This window comes from Corylus avellana, chromosome 3, assembly GCF_965113065.1.
Source record: "Corylus avellana chromosome 3, dhCorAvel1.hap1.2, whole genome shotgun sequence".
NCBI lineage: Eukaryota > Viridiplantae > Streptophyta > Magnoliopsida > Fagales > Betulaceae > Corylus > Corylus avellana.
This window is the reverse complement of record NC_142492.1, coordinates 35,330,760-35,349,194: the sequence shown is the minus strand read 5'-3', so window position 1 is coordinate 35,349,194 and position 18,435 is coordinate 35,330,760. Positions and strand designations below refer to the sequence as shown.

Here is an 18,435-nt window from a genome sequence, read left to right as displayed (position 1 = left end):
AGATGTCGTATTCTTTGAAGATCAAACCATTGAAGACTTGGATCAGAAAAAGGCAGAGTCTCTGAGTGAATACCGTGTTGATTTGGATCCAGTTATTCCTCCTTGTGTGATGCATGATGAACACATGGGAGATGTACAAGAAGAACAGGTTGATACAGTTGGTGAAAATGGTGAGCCTACAATTGATAATGTGGAGTCAGAAGAGCATCTAGAGCAAGCTTCTTCAGAACCATCCGCTGAGATTCAGTTGAGAAGATCTACCAGAAACCGACAGCCTTCTAGAACGTATTCAGTCAATGTGTATGTGCTACTTTCTGATGGGGGAGAGCCAGAAAGTTATCAAGAGGTTATGCTACATGACCAGAAAAATCAATGGTTAGAAGCCATGCAAGACGAGATGAAATCCTTGCATGAGAATCACACATATGATTTGGTGGAACTGCCTAAGGGCAAGAGAGCACTCAAGAATAAACGGGTGTTCAGATGCAAGATTGAACCAAACAGATCACAGCCAAGGTACAAGGCGCGACTAGTTGTAAAGGGGTTCGGTCAAAAGAAGGGCATTGATTTTGATGAAATTTTCTCACCCGTGGTAAAGATGTCTTCTATCAGAGTTGTTTTGAGTTTGGCTGCCAAAATGAATTTGGAGATCGAACAGCTTGATGTGAAGACTGCTTTCCTTCATGGTGACTTGGAGGAGGAAATTTATATGGAGCAACCAGAGGGGTTCACAGCTAAAGGCAAAGAACACTTAGTGTGTCGGTTGAAAAAGAGCTTGTACGGACTCAAGCAGGCACCGAGACAGTGGTATAAGAAGTTTGATTCTTTTATGGTTGATCATGGGTATGAGAGAACTACAGCAGATCATTGTGTGTTTGTGAAGAAATTCTCTGATGGAGAATTTATTATTCTCTTGCTGTATGTGGACGACATGTTGATTGTTTGTCGTGACACTAGTAAAATTGACAGACTGAAGAAAGAATTGAGTAAGTCCTTTGCTATGAAGGACTTGGGACCCGCAAAGCATATCCTTGGTATGAAGATCTCTCGTGATAGGAAGAAAGGAAAATTGTGGCTATCACAAGAGAGTTATATCGAGAAGGTATTGGACAGATTCAACATGAGCAAGGCAAAACCGGTGAGCTCTACACTTGCAGGTCATTTGAAGTTGAGTTCAAAGCAAAGTCCTACAAGTGAGAAAGAAAAAGATGAAATGAAGAAAGTGCCTTACGCATCAGCCGTGGGTAGCTTGATGTACGCCATGGTGTGTACGAGGCCTGATATCGCTCATGCAGTTGGAGTTGTTAGTCGGTTCCTTTCTAATCCTGACAAAGAACATTGGGCAGCTGTGAAATGGATTCTCAGGTATCTCAGAGGTACTTCGAGAGTATGTTTGTGCTTCGGCAGTGGTCAACAGGTGCTTGATGGGTTTACAGATGCAGATATGGCTGGGGATATTGATTCTAGAAAATCTACTTCAGGGTACCTGATTACTTATTCAGGGGGAGCAGTGTCATGGCAGTCCAGATTGCAGAAGTGTGTTGTTTTGTCTACCACAGAGGCAGAGTACATTGCTATCACTGAAGCGGCCAAAGAATTGTTATGGATGAAAAAGTTCTTACAAGAATTGGGTTTACAGCAAGAGAGGTATGTGCTTTACTGTGACAGTCAGAGTGCCATCCATCTCAGTAAGAATTCAACTTTCCATTCAAGATCGAAACATATTGATGTTAAGTGTCATTGGATTCATGATGCACTGGAGGATAAGCTGTTACAGATTGAGAAAATCCATACTGATGATAATGGGTCAGATATGATGACTAAATCGTTGCCTATGCAAAAGCTTGAAATTTGCAGAAGCGCGGCGGGCTTGGTGGAGCCCCCCACATAATCGGGAGGGGGAGATTTGTTGGGTGGTCCCTCTTTATGTGGGGACCAACCCACGTGGCAGGAAACACAAAGGGTTTAAAACCCTTTGTGTGCTATATATATACATATTTTGTTTTCTTCAGAAGAACGAGAGAAGAAAGAAAGAAGCGTGCGGCGCAGGGGAAAAAGAAAAAAAAAGAAAAAGAAGAACATCCGTCAGAGATTGGAAGGTCGTTTGTGGTTCGATCTTGATGCAATTTTAGAGTGTTGCTCCTGACGACGAGTGCTACGTATTGACTGGTGTCGATCGTTGGAATTCCTCTCCAATCGTTTGGTTGCTAATACCTACTTGGTGAGATCTTTCTTTATTCTTGTTGGAATCCACTTTAGGGTGATGAATTTATGTTTAATCCAAGAATGCATGTATTCTTGATGTGGTGATAACCTCTAGATATTTCTCTAGGGAAGACAAATTGTAAACTCATTATTGTTGACAGTGGAAGATTTAACTGGACTAGGTCCCGTGGTTTTTTACCTTCGCATTGGAGGGTTTTCCACGTAAAAATCTTGGTGTCTTGTTTGTGGGTTTGCTTGATTATTATTTTGCTATTGTGTTACTATTTAATTTGCACAAAGAGGGGTAGATTAATTCCGCTGAGCATCTGAAATTGGTGTTCACCCCTAACACAATCAGATTCTTTTCCAATTGAAACAAAAGTATATGGCCTGCTTCGACAACATATGATATAGTTTTGCTGACCACCTTACCCCAGCATGCTAAATAAAAACGATAATAACTTAATTAATTTAATCAACATTAATATTAATTGCTTAGCTCGCTTTCCAGCATTATAATAACTCTCTTCACGTGCAGACAATAATGACGGCCCTATATATATATATATATATATATATAGTTGAAAGGCTTAAAGCCTAATTGATATTAAAAATTTTAAAAGCAATTTTTTTATGTTTTTACTCTAAAAATGGCAAAATGCACTTTTGTCAAAAACTTAAACATGAAGTTTTGTTGAAAAGCTTGTTTTGATTTTAAAAACTATATTTTTTAACGTGTTAAATCTATCACTTATCCTAAAAGCTTAAACTGATAGAAAATGTAAATTTAATCATTTAACATTACTTTAATACTTCTCCCTCACCTGTAAGCTCAAATTCTCTTTTAATAGGTGGGGCTCAACACGTGAAATATTTAATTTAAATGGGAGTAAATTTGACAAAGTCAATGTTCAAACTCATGACTTTTAGCTCTAATATCATGTTAAATTAATCACTTATCCTCAAAAGCTTAAGCTAATACGAAAAAAGTAAATTTAATCATTTAATCATTATTTCAACACAGCACAACCCCAAACATGCGTGCACTTGGTGCATGAAACATGCATGCTATGAGAGAACTTTAACCTACACTTACGTTTGATAATATTTTCGAGAGGAATTGATCACTTTAATTAGGCCATATATATATATATATATATACTCCTAATTGAGTTTCATGAGTACTAGTTCTGAAAGCAAAAAATATGGACAGGGTGAAGGTTGATATAAAAGCCAGAGAGACCATCAAACCATCATCACCAACACCCTACAACCTCAAAATCTTCAATCTCTCCCTCCTCGACCAGATTGCCCCTCCAGTCTACGTGCCAAGGATTTTTTACTACGCAAACAATGGCACTAAACCAAACCTCAAATCCCATGAACGAATTAAGCTGCTAAAGGAATCCCTTTAATTCCCAGGCCTTGACTCAAATCTATCCTCTTGCTGGAAGGGTCACAGATAATCTTTTCATTGAGTGTAATGAGGGGGCAGAGTTTTTAGAAGCCCATGTGAATTTCCCACTCCATGAAATTCTAAGGCAACCTGAAGTTTATGTGCTTGATCAACTCCTTCCTCAGGAGTATCATTCCAATAACTTGGAAGCCCAGTTGGCTGTTCAGGTTAACTTCTTTAGCTGTGAAGGAATGGCAATTGGTATGTTATAATCTTTTCTAGATTTATTTTATTCCTTATATTTAATTCAACTCCGTTTGTTTTGACGTCAACGTAAAATATTTTTAAAAAAATATTTTTCGGTGTTTGGCCTGTACAAAAAATGAGTTATGACAAAAAAAAAGAAAAAAAGAAAAGAAGGCAGACGACTTCTAGCAAAGGTTCGGCAAATTCCTGCGATTTGAAAAGGAGAAGCTCAAATTCGAAAAATTGTTTACGGAAAACAATCTTACAGAAATTAAAGAAGTTTTTTTTTTTCGTCAAATTAGAAATATTTTGAGTTTCACTATGATTTGTAGTCACACCTAACATTAGAAAATAAGAAAAATATTTTTTAAAAAATTATTTTACATTGAAACGAACAAAGCATTAATCTATGTTTTTACTTGTTTATCACTCATAGCCTCTCTAAAAATACATGAGATTGTAGCCCTACCGCTTTAGAGCATGTTTGTGATTGTATTAGAGAAATAGAACTTTTAAGTTAAAAAACGTTTTTGCCAAAACGGCGATTTTGCCATTTTTAGGCTTTTTAGACCTTTAAAAACACCTTTTTTTTTTTTTTTTTTTTTTACCAAATGTGTATTTTTTTTCTTTAAACAAACTTTTTAAATGTTAAACGCATTTTTAAACTCCTCAAACGCACATCCAAACATACTCTTATTAGTTTCTCTCTTTTCTCTTTGATATTAATTCCATAGTCTATTTCTACAGGTACATGCATGTTTCACAAGATTGTTGATGGAGCCACATTCTCATCATTTGTCAACATGTGGGCTGCCATTGCTAGGAATTCTGGGGATTCTGACATTCTGTGTCTCCCATCTTTCCAGGGCCACAGCTCTTCCCTCAAAGGGATATATCAGCCTTGGTGCGAAGATTTGAAGTCCCAAAAGCCAAGTGCATTACAAAAAGATTTGTCTTCCCGGGCTCAATGATTTCTTCACTCAAGGAAAAAGTATGTATTAATAATAATAGTGTAATAATTAGTCCAACCCGCAATGAACTGGTGTCTGCACTAATCTGGAGATGCTTAATTGATGGAAGTGTCTAGAGCAAAATCAGGGCAATCAAGTCCGTCTATTATGACACATGCGGTAAATCTACGTCCGAGAATTGATCCTCCCCTGCCACACTCTGCTTCTGGGAATCTTTCTTGGCTGGCAATTGCACCAGCACCGTCGACAGATCAGCTGCAGGATTTGGTAAATGCAATCAGAAATGCAGTGAAGAAGATAGACAAGGATTACACGAGGGAGATGCGAGGGGGAAATGGGATTTCCTTGATGAGTGATTTTCTTGAGCAAATTGGAGAATTGGTGCCAGAAAATGTGGAAATATACAGGTTTGTTAGTTGGGCTAACTTGCAAAATTATGAAGCTGATTTTGGGTGGGGAAAGCCTGTTTGGGAAAGTACTGCTGGGTTTCCGTTCAAGAATGTCATAATCTTCATTGAAACAAGAGTCGGCCATGGTCTTGAAGCTTGGGTGAGCTTGGATGGGCATGACATGACCATTTTCGAGAACAACCTACAGCTGTGTTCATTTGTTTCCTCGATTGATCAGAATGTTTAATTAATTTCCAATGTTTTAATTACCAATTAGTTTAAGTGTTTTTTTCCCCTCTTTCTTAATGTGTTATGTGCTCGTAACGAAAAGGATTAAGATCTCCTACAATTTCAAATAAATTATAAATTTTCAAATTACAGAATTTAAGTTATTTCTAAGCATTCAAACGCCTAAAAAATGTGCATATAACAAAAACGTGGCATGTTATCAAGGCATCAAAAAAAAAAAAAAAAAAAATCCTCGCAAAAAGCTTCTTCACTTTTCCAGAAGAATTCTTATTCAGAAAACCAAAAAATAGCTTTTGGATCAAAGTTTTTTATAACATATAGAACAAGAATCTATTGAAAATATACTCGATTCTTAATGGTAACATATAACATTTTTAATATGTGGCATTTTTGAAGCGTTTCGATGTTTAGAAATTGCCTAAATTTTGTAATTTGAGAGTTTTACAAAGGATTCTAATCCGAGTTTTGTTAAAATAATCTTTAAATAGACTATAATGAAATAAGATCCAAACTGATAAGAACTCTAATTTTGAAATAATGATAAAATTAATCCTAATTATTCATCATAATCTTAAACTAACCTAATTCTTATATTAAAGATTACTCTATAACTACTAGGAAGGACAGAAGAACATATCCCCTACTCGGATCATATCAATATTAAAGATTATTTTAGTGCCAAATCGTTAACCAAGAGGACCCACAAAAAAGGATTATGAGAATTAATTAAAGTTCTTCGATACTTCGGTCAGAATTTACTTTGGAGAAAGAATTAGGTCGAAGAAGAAAAGTGTTTCGCTAAAATTGAACATAGACCTGAATGACCGTAATTAATCGTTCCCTTTCATTTTTTAAGAGGTTAATGGGTTGTGGCCTCTACTTTGTTGGACATATAGATTCGTCATTTCTTGAGAATAATAGAATGTCAGTAGTCTAGGAAGGACCGGCCGAAATATAGGGAGTGTTTGTTAAACAACACCCCACCACACCGCATTGTTCATAAACCACGGCACTGTTCATGGATTAAAAAAAAGAAAAAAATAATAATAATAATTGGTATAGAAAAATGAAAAAGTAGTATTAGGAAGTAAAAAATTTTGTTTTGTAGTATTTTTTTATTTGAATAGTAATAAAAAGTAAATGATTGGATATAAAAAGTGAGTGATTTGATATAAAAGTAAGAATATTTTTTTGGGAAAAAAATAAAGTGATTAGTGTGGTGGATGTGGGGGAATGTGGGGTAATATTGTTTGTCTGTGCTTGGATTTGTTGTTGTTGTTTTTATTTTATATTTTATTTTTTTGGTTTTTCCCCTAAACAAATTGGGAAAGGAATTTAGGATCAAAATACCGAAAAAGGGATATTTCTCTAACAATAAATCCAAAATGAAAAATACAGTGTAGCAAATACAACCAAAGAGTAAGAAATGTGTTAAAAAATGACATGATTCTCTCTAGAGGACCGCAAAAAAGGGTAACTCAAACAAGCCGAGGAGCATGGGAAGGGACACAAACTTCAAAAAGTGATCGGAAGGTGATTGCTAATACCTATTTGAAATTAAAAGACAACTAGAGCGGGCTAACTGAGAATACTCCAACAAACACATTTAGCTTGTATCATGTGTCTGTGCACACAAAACACAAGCTGAAAGTGTCACGCGTTCTTAATTACTGATGTGACACTCCTGACTTGCGCCCTATGCCATACCCATTTGAATGATCCTACTTACCGTTTAAACAGACGATGTACATCTTTATGAATTTGTCATTTAAAAAATCTTTGATTTAGGAATCCTTGTTCTTTAGAATTAGGAGTTTTTAATTGAAATAATTAGGGACTCCAATGAATTTGTCATTTAAAAAGTCTTTGATTTAGGAATCCTTATTCTTAAGAATTAGGAGTTTTTAATTGAAATAATTAGGGATTCCAATTCCTCAATTATTAGGCATCATTCATGATTTAATCCGAAGAATTGAGTTAAAAGAATTGCAAAATAATTGTCGATGGTCGGTTAGCTACTTTCCTAGGTAGGTGTTGTTGTCGTCCTTAGTGAAATGAACAACACCTAATCTCTCTTAAGCCTGAGAATTGAATCAGCAACCCTCACCGCATGATGATGGTGGATGATGGTGGATGATGGCTGAATCAAGAGCAGAATATATATGTGCTGATACCAATTCATTGTTGTGAGGATTTAGTCCCAAAGAATATGCTTATATAGAACATAACGAACAACATAGAATTCTCTTGAGATATTATATGTACACTTTGTAGCGTCTAGGACTCAAAGGCAGCCCAATGTAATCTCACAATTATGTGTTTTGTCTTTTCTCTTTGTTCACACAAGAGACGGCAACAATAATTAATCCTCATATAAAATGCTTTTCTTTTATTTTTTATTTTTATTATTTTTTTTTTTTTACATGTCCACACAAGAGAAGGGGGATGAAGAATTCGAACTAGTGACCTTCTCTTCATTAGGCGTGGTCCACAGCCGATTAAATTACCCTTGAGAACAAATGCTTTTCTTTTAGGCCAGGAAATTATATAAAGAAAATCCACAACTTTATGTTCATATTGGTCACTTACTGTAGCTCTCAATGTCTTCGGAACAAGAATCATATTCATTTACTTTGGTAGATTTTTCTTGTCAGAGACATTAGAATTTGTAGATTCTTTATGAATATAACATGCAATTCTAGGAATCAGCTCCATTAGTGTATGTATCCTAAGAAACCAATATTGAATATTCTATATATAAAGTTCCCGCTTCTATATTATTATTTTAAAAAGATTATTCAAGTTACAATTTGAGCGGTTTTCTAAAATCACTAAACTAAATATGTGACTTAACACCCATGAGCATCTTTATAATATACGCATTCAATGACAATCTACTCACTCAACATGGAATTAACTTTCAGAATAATCTAGTAACACCATGTGGCCGGCAACGAGTACCTTAATGATTTGAGTGGAAGAGATTGTCAACGTTTCGAAAAGTTAGTTTTACATTGAATTGGTGGATTATAAGTCTCTTACATTGGTTATTTATTAGGTGATTTTAGAAAGTTTCAATTATAATTTGGCTAGCTAGTCCTTATAAACGGTTAAAGCAAACGTGGTTAATCAGTGCTTTCACTTAGTCGTTACATTTTTCAATCAATTCAATTGGTTAAATGAGCCACCTGCTAATTGAAAGCACCTACCAAAAGATCACATTAACGAAACTGATCATGAGGGTATGACTCAATGAACTTGTTCATTGTAGTATATATATAGATTTAAAGAGGTGAAAAAGGGATGAATAGTTTCTCACCAACTGTTCATGTTCAACCAAAAACCGTGGTTGTTGCACTACTGCTTGGGGGCTCCTAACGGAGTCTTTTTGCACTTATATACCGTTTTGTGCGGCCCTTAAAGAAGTTTGGAATCTTTTTCGAACCATTGCCTTGTATTTGTGTTTTCCTCTGTATTAACTTTTCCGTTTGAGTCTTCTTGTTGAGGAATCCACCCCGCTTTGTTTGTTTGTTCTCTTGTAACACTTGTTCCATTATTGAATAAAAAATTCTTTTTTTAAAAAAAAAGAGGTGAAAAATGGATGAACATGTAGAGAGTGGGACAATTTGATCCGAAGAAGACATTCACCTTTTAAGATTCTCATCTTATTATTGCGTATTAAATATGTTGGCGTCCTGCGCATGGAATGGAAAAGTGGGACAAGAAGTAAACATCCAAATCCCTTGGAGAGGGACAGATTATAATTGGTCGATATGATTATATTAATGTGTCTTGGTGGAAGTGAGACACCCATGTGTCTTCTGTTCCCAGCTAGAATTGCTATACCTTGTAATTATCACCAATGCCTCTATATATATCATCCTTATTCGATCAAATAGTCTTTCAGAGCCTTGTTGAATATTTCTTAATTAGATCAAAGGGAAAGAGGCAAGGATAGATTCCAAGTAATGGCTCAAAAATACTTGTCAAATGAGGTCTACAACAATGAAAACTGTGATGCAGAGAGTGCAGATGATCTCTGTATTTCAGCCATGGCTTACTATCCTTTCCCATATATGCCTATGTTAGAGGACAATGATTCTACCTGGATCGATATCCTCTCCTTCCCAGATGAAACAAGAGATCATAAGAAGCTGAGGCGAACTATAACAACTTTTGCTGATCATGAAAGCAAAGATAGTTGTTGTATTGGCCGCAGCAGCAGCAGCAGCAGCTTGAGTAGCATGCCAGGGCAGAATTTCCGGGATCATATATCCACTTATAATCAAAGATATCTTGCAGCTGAAGCTGTTGAAGAGGCTGCTGCAGCAGCAGCCATGATCAATGCTGAGGAAGAAGATGGAAGTGCTGATGGGATGAAGCTTGTTCGACTTCTCATTGCTTGTGCTGAAGCTGTGGCTTGTCGTGACAGATCACACGCCTCTGTTTTACTCTCTGAGCTTCGAGCAAATGCTTTGGTTCATGGCTCTTCCTTTCAGCGTGTGGCTTCTTGCTTTGTCCAGGGCCTTGCTGGTAGGCTGGTCCAACCATTTGGAGCAGTCGGTTTTGCAGCACCCATTATGAACATAATGGATGTTTCCACAGAGAAAAAAGAAGAGGCCTTTAGCCTTGTTTATGAAAATTGCCCAAATATTAAATTTGGTCACTTTGTTGCCAACGCAACAATATTGGAAGCCTTTGAACGAAAGAGTTTTTTTCATGTGGTGGATTTGGGGATGACCCTTGGTTTGGCACACGGCCATCAGTGGCGTGGGCTGATCGACGGCCTTGCCAACCGAGGCAGCGGTCAGCCGCTCTGCCACCTTCGAATAACCAGCGTCGGTCTTTCCATTGACCGATTCCAGATCATCGGAGATGAGCTCAAGAGTTATGCAAAAAGAATGGGGATAAAATTTGAGTTCTCTGTGGTGAAATGCAACTTGGAAAATCTGCAGCCTCAAGACATCAAAGTGTTTGAGGGTGAAGTTCTAGTTGTGAATAGCATCCTCCAGTTGCATTGTGTAGTCAAGGAAAGTCGAGGAGCTCTTAATTCAGTCCTGCAGTTAATTTACAAGTTCTCACCAAGGCTTTTGGTTCTGGTTGAGCAGGATTCAAGCCATAATGGGCCTTTCTTTCTTGGGAGATTCATGGAAGCACTGCACTACTACTCTGCAATTTTCGACTCCCTAGACACCATGCTACCTAAATATGATACAAAGCGTGCCAAGACGGAACAATTCTACTTTGCTGAGGAGATTAAGAACATTGTGAGCTGTGAGGGGCCAGCAAGAGTGGAAAGGCATGAGAAGGTGGACCAGTGGCGCAGGAGGCTGAGCAGGGCAGGATTTCAGGCTGCACCCATTAAGCAGATGGCTCAGGCCAAGCAATGGCTTGGCGAAAATAAGGCCTTTGAAGGTTACACCATTATGGAAGACAAGGGTTCCTTGGTGCTTGGCTGGAAATCCAGGCCAATTGTCGCAGTTTCTTGCTGGAAGTGCTAATTAACTCGCAAACAATTTCCAATAAACAGATCCAACATCATGGGCACAGATGTGTGGTTATGCAACTAAATAATTTGTATCACAAATACAATCAGTGAGTGAAAAACACAGCATTTGGAGTGAAAAATAAGTGATTTGAGTTTGAACTACTTAAAGCTGTTCAGGGTGACTGGACAAATGAAATAAGAGTAGCATCGGCGGTTTGCTTTGCATATAGGCCCGGTTCATGAATTGTAGATACAGGCAAACTTCAATTTGTTTTATTTTTTAATGACCAAAACTGACTGTAATTGGCTCTCTTTTTTTCTGAATCCTTTTGTAATATTGTCAAATAATACAAGTGAGGAAGTAGGGTTTGCATATATTTTCTAGCAAAATCTACAACAGAGAATATTTTCTTTTCCTGTGCAAAAATAGTACAACATTAAGGGGAAAAAATAACCCAGAAAAAGAAGTAGATGTAAATTCTAACATCAGCGCTACCAAACGGTTGTCTCCACATCACTCCAGCCAATTGTAAGTATTCATGCATCATAAGTCATAGCTAACATGTTCTGATTTATGATGTTAGTATTGAGGTGCAATAATGCCATTTTGTTCACTTGGACGGCTCTTACCTTGTAGGAGTACAATTTCGAATACAATAAAAGGCTTTGACTTCTTTTACTAGACACCAATTGATTTTTATATGAGATGGTCAAATGCTCGATCCACCACATGATATCAGAGCTATAATCATGGGTACGAGTTGCAGGAAACTCATGTTGAGAGAGGGATTGTTGAGGTGTAACAATGTCTTGCTATGCTCACTTAAACGGCTCTTAGAATATGTTTTACGATTTGCAATTTCGAATGCCATAAAAAGCTTTGACTATAAATAACTTTTCTCTATGCACATAAAATCACTATGATCAACTTCAATTCTTGGTTTCTTTGTCTAAAGGGTCTTCATATGCACCACTAAAGCAAGTGATTTGTCATCGCTTCAACCCTTATTTACCTTAAGACCAGCTACCATATTTCTACCAAAAAAATGTGCTATTCGTTAAAGTAATGGTTAAGTGATTAAATTTACATCTTCCTACTAAGTTAAGCTTTTGGAATAACTAGTAATTTAACACTCTTTGTTATGAGATGATTTGGTATGGATTCAAAATTCTTAAATATATATTTTTTTAATTTTTTATTTAACTTTGACCATTCGATCGTGTCCTTTCGCGCTTTTAAAATACGGTTTTAACTCATGCATGTTGCTTGATGAGTTCTTTTATATTACTCAATTGAAGGGACAATGTCTGCACTTCCTATATCCATTTCTGAAAAGTTAAATAGAAAATGAGGAAATTAGACGTTTAACTTTTCATAGTCATTGGTGGTAAAGTTACCCTTTAATCAACCAATTGAAAAACAAATAGCATGACTTTAACCCAAAAAAAAAAAAAAAAAACTTTCCTAGCTATATGGCAACATAAATTGTTGTTTAGCTGCTATAAATTGAGGCTTAATACAAGACATTCAAACAACAAAAGTAATTTTACAGAAGGGAGGAGTTTTGTGGCTATAAAGGTTAATTATGAAAATATTTGTTTTAATAATAATGATGGTGTTGGCCATCCTTGTTCAAGCTGCGGTGCAAGCAAACAACCCCTCGTTTTCTGATAATCTCTTTCTGAATCATTCCCCCTCGCTCGCTTCTTTTCCGCGTTCTCCTCCAATTATCTCCTTCTCTCCATATCATGATCCTAAATTTCAAAGTAACCCTTCAAACTTACGAAATAATCCCAAGGGGAAAGAAAATCTTGGTTCAAAAAATACTCAAGATGAAGAAAAACTTCCTGGTTCAGAACTAACATATTCAGAAAGAGTATGTTTGGATCATTGCAGAAAAATCATAACATACCGACGGCTTTCTGATCCCTTCCTCAAGCTGGAATATCTTACTTGTGTTAGAGATTGCTTGCGATATTGAATTTGGTCGGTACAAATATCTTACATACCGACGGCTTTCTGATCCCTCTCTCTACTTTTATTTTCTCAAAACATATATTATACAATGCTCACAAGATCAATTATTTTATCTCTATTACTTTCACTAAAAGAGTCGTGACCATATCCATTTTATCTTCAATTTTAATTCCTTGTTGAAAAAAGAATCATAAAACTAATTAATACTTTTTTCGGTACAAAAATAATCCTAGAATGTGGAAAAAGAAATTAAACGACGAATTTGAGACATAAATCCCAATAATCTCTGCCTTGAACTAAATTTTTTTCATTTCTCGAAATGTTTTATTCAAAATTAGGGTAATTTATGTTATGTTTTACAACAATATTGTACTCTAAATAAATATATTAAGATCTAACATAATTAACCACAAGAAATGGGATTGAAATTGTGTACGTGTGTGTGTGTGTGTTTTTTTTTTTTTACCTCACTAATTAATGTTACTTATGCATGCAATATCATGACCTGCAGGCCCATGAAGATAAATCCGGCTGCTATCATTCGCCTAGTGTGCTATTTCCTGTTTTTTTTCCCTATTTTTTGTTGGCTTCCTTTTTGTTGTTTTTTTTTTTGTTTCTCTGTATTTGTTTTTTCCTTCCTTTTTTTCCCTGTACATTTTTCCTTTCTGTTTTTGTTGCTTGTAATAAGGCTATGTCGTCTCTTTTGATCTGCCTGCTTGATACTCTGTGGGGTATTTGCTTTTGGTCCAGACCTTTGGTTGTTGTTGTGAACGATATCCCGGCTTTCGGGTTGAGGATGATGAGTTTCGGTTCGGGGGTTTTTTGATCTTAGGGCCGAGAAATAAGAGCTACCCATGCATTGGATTGAGTTTGCAATGAATGGTTATTGACACGAAACACATTTCCACCATACGGCAGTAGATCTACACTTTCCTATTGAGGAATGCATAAGTATAAGAGTGTGATTGGTCCCATGAATTCTCATGTCAAAATGTGTTTTTAAACAAAATTACTCAAAGTGTTTTGTTTAAGAGTGTCTTTGAAAAAAAAAAAAAGGAAATCCACATTTTCAAACCATAGATAAGATGTGCTTTTTAAAATCGCAAAAACAAATGCGTAAGTTTGGAGGCCATTGTTTAATTGCTATATATGATATTATGTAAATTGAGCTTGAACATAAATAAACAATGAAGTATGTAACATGAAAATCTTTTGGATATATATGTTCCATGAAAATCTTATATTGTTTGCAGTGTCATTCTTCTTCCGATAGCCATTACATTCTACATCAGTTGGGGTTTCATTCATTTTTGTGAATGGTTTCTTCTCCCCAATCTATAATCATCTAGGGATGATAAAGGGATCAATATTTTTGGTGAGTAAATTTACTTGTTCTGTGTTTTAGTAGTTTTTTGAGGATTGGGACGACTTGAACCTTTAATAGTTATAACCGGCTAAGATCAATTTGATTGGGTTCTACTACATCAAATAGTCAGGATATATACGACTTCAAGTCAATGCTAATTCATCTGAAGAAGGCAAATATTCTTCAATCTTTACCGAGATGGAGGGAAAAATAGTTTTAACTCTTATTACAGGGAGTGCTTGTTTAACCAAGTCAATTGAGTTGAACATTTCATGCCATGTGCTATTATTTTAGTTTTCAACATGTGCATAATTTGGATAACCTGCATGCAGGTCTTGGATTCGTGACCTCCATCACTTTCATATTCTTAGTTGGTATTTTCATGTCATCGTGGTTGGGTGCTTCTGTTCTTACGACTCTTGAGGAATGGTTCACTAAGAAAATGCCACTTGTAAGCTACATCTATGCTGCCTCTAAGCAAATTAGTGCTGCAATATCGCCTGGTAAATATACATATCAATATATTTACGCTCTTGGCAATTTGGGTTTTGAAACTCATACTCACTCATCTGGGCATTACCTTAAAGATCAGAGCTCTAATGCCTTCAAGGAAGTAGCTATCATAAGGCACCATTGCGTTGGAGAATATGCGTTTGGATTTATCACGTCTACAGTTATTCTTCAGAGAAGCCTGGGCGATGAAGAACTCTGCTGTGTTTATGTGCCCACCAACCACCTTTATCTAGGAGATATTTTTCTCATTAATTCGAATGACATAATTAGGCCCAGTCAGTCAGTTCGAGAAGGAATTGGTATGATTTTAAGCATGGAAATCGACTTTTTTTGTTTTTTGTTTTTTTTTTTTTTTTTTCTCTCTTTCTAATATGAATTGTTGAGAACAGTTTTCCGAGGAGTAACGTGGCACAATTCCTATGGGGAGTTGTGATGTCCGAGGATTCGCCGGGCTACAAAATAACAAAAAATAAGATAAGAGCTGTCGGTGGTATGCCGGCAGGGATAGCTCGGATGCCTAAGTTAGTGATATGGTAAGAAAGAGTGCGTAAGCTCAATGAGAATTCAAGAAAGAGAGAATTGATTACCGAATAATGAGTTGGAGCTCCCCTTTTATAGGTGTTTGCTCGCATAGTAGGCCCCACTTTCTTGAGGATCCACGTGTGCCATGTTGGCAGAGTGGATTGTGGAGGGAGGCCACGTGTGTGAATAACACATTCCAGAGTGTTCCTCGAGAACGTGTGTTTTGTTTAGGTAACGGGTTATCATCTAAAGGACTGAGGAATCCTCGGTGGACCGCTCTTTTAGTCGGTTGGACCAACTAAGTCTTGGCCTGAGCCTAGTCCTTAGTGTTAGGGATGGACACACCCTTGAATTAATGATCGTGCAAACTCTACAGAATAATAATAATAGAATAATAAATACAAAAGATCAACACACAGTATTTACGTGGTTCGGCAGTGGGTATACATCCACGGGACTAACTTTGATCAATCCACTATAAACAACTTATTATAGTGGTGTTTACTCAAGTTATGAAAAACTTGAGTTAATAAAGCAGTAAAATACTACAGAGAGAAACAACCTCTGTTGAAACTAATATACACTCTCATTGGTGTATTAAAACACTCTTTTCTTAACTCTCTCTTTGGAGTATAACTGAAGCTCTCCTCTCTCGGCTTCTCTTCACGTGTGTTGTTGTTGATCATCATCGATCATCATTTGAGACATAAGGCCCCTTGACTATTTATAGCCAAAGTTAGAATCATCTAGATGATGAACTTAGCTCCCAAGTTAGAACCATCTAAATGAATGAACTTGGCTTCCAAGTTAGAACCATTTAGATGATGAAGACAAATTGAGAACCTTCTAGATGAATGGAGAACTCTCTAGATACATCTTTGTAGAGAACCTTCTAGATGGATGGAGAACCATCTAAATAAATCTTTGAAAATAACTTTCTAGATGGATGGATAACCATCTAAATAAATCTTTGTAGAGAACCTTCTAGATGGATGGAGAACTATCTAGATAAATCTTTGTAGGACTTGCTCCATTTTGTTTAATCAAAATCTCATCTTAAGTAAGGAAAAACCTTGTCGGCAGCCAACACTTAGTGGGCTTAGACCTCGGACCAGGCCTAATGGTCTGTTAGGCCCAATGTGGCCGATCCATGACCCAACATAAATCTTTAACTAAAACGGGTTTGATTGTCATGGGAGGTGCAGAAATTGTCATCTCCGGAGGCATGTCAGTACCTCAAATACTGACTACAGCTGATGCCCGGCCCAGTCCAGCTACAAGGATTGGCGACTATGGAGCAGTGAAAGTATAACAATTGACTATGAATGGTGGGAATACATTTCAATTTTCTTATTCCTTTTTCTTTTTTTTCTTTTTTCCTTTGTTCTTTTTCTGAGTAATCATATGATTCTGTCCTTGGACTAATTCATGAGGGGTGATGCTAAACATCACGCCAGGCGTGCATTATTTTAAAATAATAAAATATTAATATTTTAATATTTTAATGAGCCGTGATTCAGAGCACGCAGTGCTTTGAACGCCAAGGTAAATTTTTTTTTTTAATATTTTAATAAAAAATAAAAAAATAAAAAAATAAAAAAATTTTACCAGCGTGCTATTTATCTTCACCCTATTTTAATTATTTAAAAAAAAAGAAGTCTGGCGTACATGAACAGTCATACACGCCAACGTTCTTAGAATCATGACCCATTGATGAGAGCTGGAACACAACAGCGCTAGTCAAACAAGTTTTTTCAGAGAAAGTGTTGAGGCTTGAAAGTTGCTAGACGCTTGTTCAGAGAAGGTGATGGCAGTTCACGCATTGAGGTGACCAGTGGAGAAATCCCAAGTGAAGCGAAGAATCAAGAACCTCTAGAATGACACATGTACAGGCACAACTATGGCCGTTCTTTTTCTATTTGCTTATAGTGGGAATTATCTCAATTTAAAGCGTCTCCTTCTGTTTTCTTTATGAAAGAGAGTGTATTTCTCCAACTCCAAGCAGCTTACTTGTGGTATTTGATGCAAAGATTGGGTGAACGGCCCATGTCAATGTATTTTATAATTATAGGCACATAACCGTTTACATTTGAAAAAAATTTACTCTCCTACACGATTGAAAATTGCTGTATAACTGTATAAGTCCATTGTCTTACTGTCATTGAACCTGAGCCTCACTTTAGGCCTCAATGAATTAATATTTCATTTAAGATTTAGTTCGACTTAATCCAAACTCGACACACTAACAAAAATTAACACCTTTAACTTCATTTTACTAATACCACACTACCATCCACCTCATCAAAACGTATTTTGTTAATTGGCAAACAAGATATTCCGGAATGTCCTTTTCTTTATTTATTTATTTTTTTAAAAAAAAAAAAAATTGCTGTTCTGCAAATATCCAATGTGGCAAAGAACATAACGAAAATTCCAGGAAGCATGACACGGGACCCATGCTTCACTCCCTAGTCCCTACCAATCAAATCATTGGAGAAAAGGACATTTTCTTTTCTTTTTTTTTCACCATGTATTGTGTCTGCCACTTTGAATCATTGGAGAAGGGGATTTATTTATTTATTTTGGCTTGTTTTTAAAGACAAAAGGGAAATTACAGCATATGGCTAGGAAAATGTTTGTATTATTACTAATCATGTCATACTAATTAGGATTAGAGTTATGTTTCATGCTTAACAGGATTATTCGTTTGGGGTAAGTTCTTTAGAGGCAACTCTAGCCTTACGACAAAGAATTTGTTGATCATAATTTTTCAACATGCTTTATTGATTCATACTTGTGCAAACACCTCATCACATACCGACAAGTCCAACACCTTCACTTCACTTCGGCGATAGAATGTCAGAAACTATGATTTATCTCTGGAATTTAACATAATAAAAGTAAAAATCTTATTTATAGTCTCAATCGAACAAGAACTCCGTTGTCGTCCAGCGGTTAGGATATCTGGCTTTCACCCAGGAGACCCGGGTTCGATTCCCGGCAACGGAACCTTTTTTTTTTTTTTTTTTTTTTCCATTTTTGAAAAGCAAATGTGAGAAGTGTTTTGAAACGGCGACGTTCGCATCTCATCAGCATCACAAGGATATACCCT

The 18,435-nt window shown here is 36.4% G+C and overlaps 3 protein-coding genes and 1 non-coding gene across 4 annotated transcripts; all 4 read left to right on the top strand.

Annotated features, from left to right (window-relative positions):
* The first annotated feature begins 3,410 nt into the window (after positions 1-3,410).
* LOC132173504 (akuammiline synthase 2-like) lies at positions 3,411-5,454 on the top strand. Its single transcript, XM_059585020.2, has 4 exons — positions 3,411-3,530; positions 3,628-3,862; positions 4,595-4,780; positions 4,928-5,454. The coding sequence occupies exons 1-4, from the start codon at positions 3,411-3,413 to the stop codon at positions 5,452-5,454; spliced, it is 1,068 nt and encodes a 355-aa protein (XP_059441003.2).
* A 3,970-nt stretch (positions 5,455-9,424) lies between these two features.
* On the top strand, positions 9,425-10,957 carry LOC132173569 (GRAS family protein RAD1-like). Its single transcript, XM_059585085.1, has one exon. The coding sequence runs from the start codon at positions 9,425-9,427 to the stop codon at positions 10,955-10,957; it is 1,533 nt and encodes a 510-aa protein (XP_059441068.1).
* A 3,225-nt stretch (positions 10,958-14,182) lies between these two features.
* LOC132173506 (protein LIKE COV 3-like) lies at positions 14,183-16,635 on the top strand. The gene is made up of 4 exons (XM_088514786.1): positions 14,183-14,297; positions 14,621-14,791; positions 14,876-15,100; positions 16,529-16,635. The coding sequence occupies exons 2-4, from the start codon at positions 14,671-14,673 to the stop codon at positions 16,633-16,635; spliced, it is 453 nt and encodes a 150-aa protein (XP_088370912.1). The 5' UTR covers positions 14,183-14,297; positions 14,621-14,670.
* Positions 16,636-18,260: 1,625 nt separating this feature from the next.
* On the top strand, positions 18,261-18,332 carry TRNAE-UUC (transfer RNA glutamic acid (anticodon UUC)). Its single transcript has one exon. It is a non-coding gene; the product is annotated as a tRNA-Glu (tRNA).
* Positions 18,333-18,435: the final 103 nt, after the last annotated feature.